This window comes from Otolemur garnettii, unplaced genomic scaffold (assembly GCF_000181295.1).
Source record: "Otolemur garnettii isolate 467f Iridium unplaced genomic scaffold, OtoGar3 scaffold00007, whole genome shotgun sequence".
Lineage (NCBI taxonomy): Eukaryota > Metazoa > Chordata > Mammalia > Primates > Galagidae > Otolemur > Otolemur garnettii.
In genome coordinates, this window is record NW_003852402.1 from 12,080,273 (window position 1) to 12,081,837 (window position 1,565).

The window sequence follows — 1,565 nt, forward strand, 5'->3', positions numbered from 1 at the left end:
GGCAGAAAGTCCACACTGCAAAGAAGGGGTAAACACACTCTGTGTAGCCTGAACAAGCCTCTCTGCTCTCCTCTGGCTGATGTTTAACACTCAACACCCTTTTGGTTCTTTGTTAAGCACTTTCTTTTTATTTACATATATTTCACAACAGTGCCAGGAAACAGCAAAATCAATGCCTAGCATAGTGTAGGTGCTTGAGAAAACACTGCTGTGGAAATCCCATTTTATAGATGGGGAAAAGGTAGTTTGGGAAGGTTAGAAGAGATGGCCCCAGTCTCGCCATTAGCAAAGGGGCCTACTAGTACTGGAATCCACACTACCCCTTGCCTTCAGAGGCAAATTAGAATTAGGAAAGAGCACAAGCTCTGAAATGAGACTGGTCTTGGTTTGATTTTAGCCTTTTCCTCTTACTGTCTGTGTGACTGTCTGTTAGTCACTTGACCTCTCTGAGCCTCCCATTCCTTGTCTTCCTCATCGAAGTTGAGGCACAAATGAGAAATCAAATGTATAAAATGCCCAGCATAGAATAGGTGCTCAGTTGATGGCACTGCTGCCCCAGCCCCTCTACAACACTACCTAGCAGGCCATTAACTTGCTGTGTGACCTTGGGTAAGTCACCATCCCTCTCTGAGCCTCAGCATCATTTGTAAGATAACTCCCTTGGATATGCTCATCTATCTGGTCCCTGAGCATCCCTGGCACCAATCCCCAGGTAAGCTACTAGCCTGAGTGACACCCACATCTGCCACACCCTCCACCACAGCTAGTCCAACCTGGGCACATACCTTAAAGCCTTCTCGGTTCACCTGGCCCTTCTGAAAGTTCCTCATGAACTCAGTGTTCTCCGCCTGGGTGTGCACCTCCTTGGTGGCCTCCTTCATGGCCTCTGACAAATCCTGAGGCATGCTGCAGAGGAAACAGGGTGAGGGTGAGGATGATAGCTGGGCTCTTCCCAACCACTGTGGTTGGGAGTGCCCGCCAACCTCTCTAGAGATCTTCAAAAGACTTCCAATCTGGCCAGGGAGAGAGGGTGGCTCATGCCTGTAATCCTAACAGTCTGGGAAGCTGAGGCAGGTGGATTGCCTGAGTTCACAGGTTTGAGACCAGCCTGAGCCAGAGCCAGACCCTGCCTCTAAAAACAGCCAGGCGTTGTGGCGGGCGCCTATAGTCCCAGCTACTTGGGAGGCTGAGGCAAGAGAATCACTTGAGCCCAAGAGTTTGAAGTTGCTGTGAGCTGTGATGTCACAGCACTCTACCAACGGTGACAAAGTGAGACTCTGTCTCAAAAAAAAAAACAAAACAAATAAATAAATAAATAGCAAGCCTGAGAAGTTCAGGCACATAATCCTAGCACTTTGGGAGGCTGAAGCAGGAGGATTGCCTGAGGCCAGGAGTTCCAGTCCAGCCTAGGGAACACAGCAAGATGTCATTTCTATTAAAAATAAGAAAAACTAGCCAGATATAATGATTTCTTTTTTTTTTTTGAGACAGAGCCTCAAGCTGTCCCCTTGGGTAGAGTGCTATGGCCTTACAGCTCACAGCAACCTCCAACTCCTGGGCTCAAG

General features: G+C 48.4%; 1 protein-coding gene across 1 annotated transcript in view; it reads right to left on the reverse strand.

Annotated features, from left to right (window-relative positions):
* The window catches only part of HMOX1 (heme oxygenase 1), a 9,730-nt gene that overhangs the window by 6,619 nt on the left and 1,546 nt on the right, over positions 1–1,565 (reverse strand). Inside the window, exon 2 of the mRNA XM_012801170.2 lies at positions 786–906. Coding sequence (XP_012656624.2) covers positions 786–906 — 121 coding nt within the window. The remainder of the gene's footprint in view (positions 1–785; positions 907–1,565) is intronic.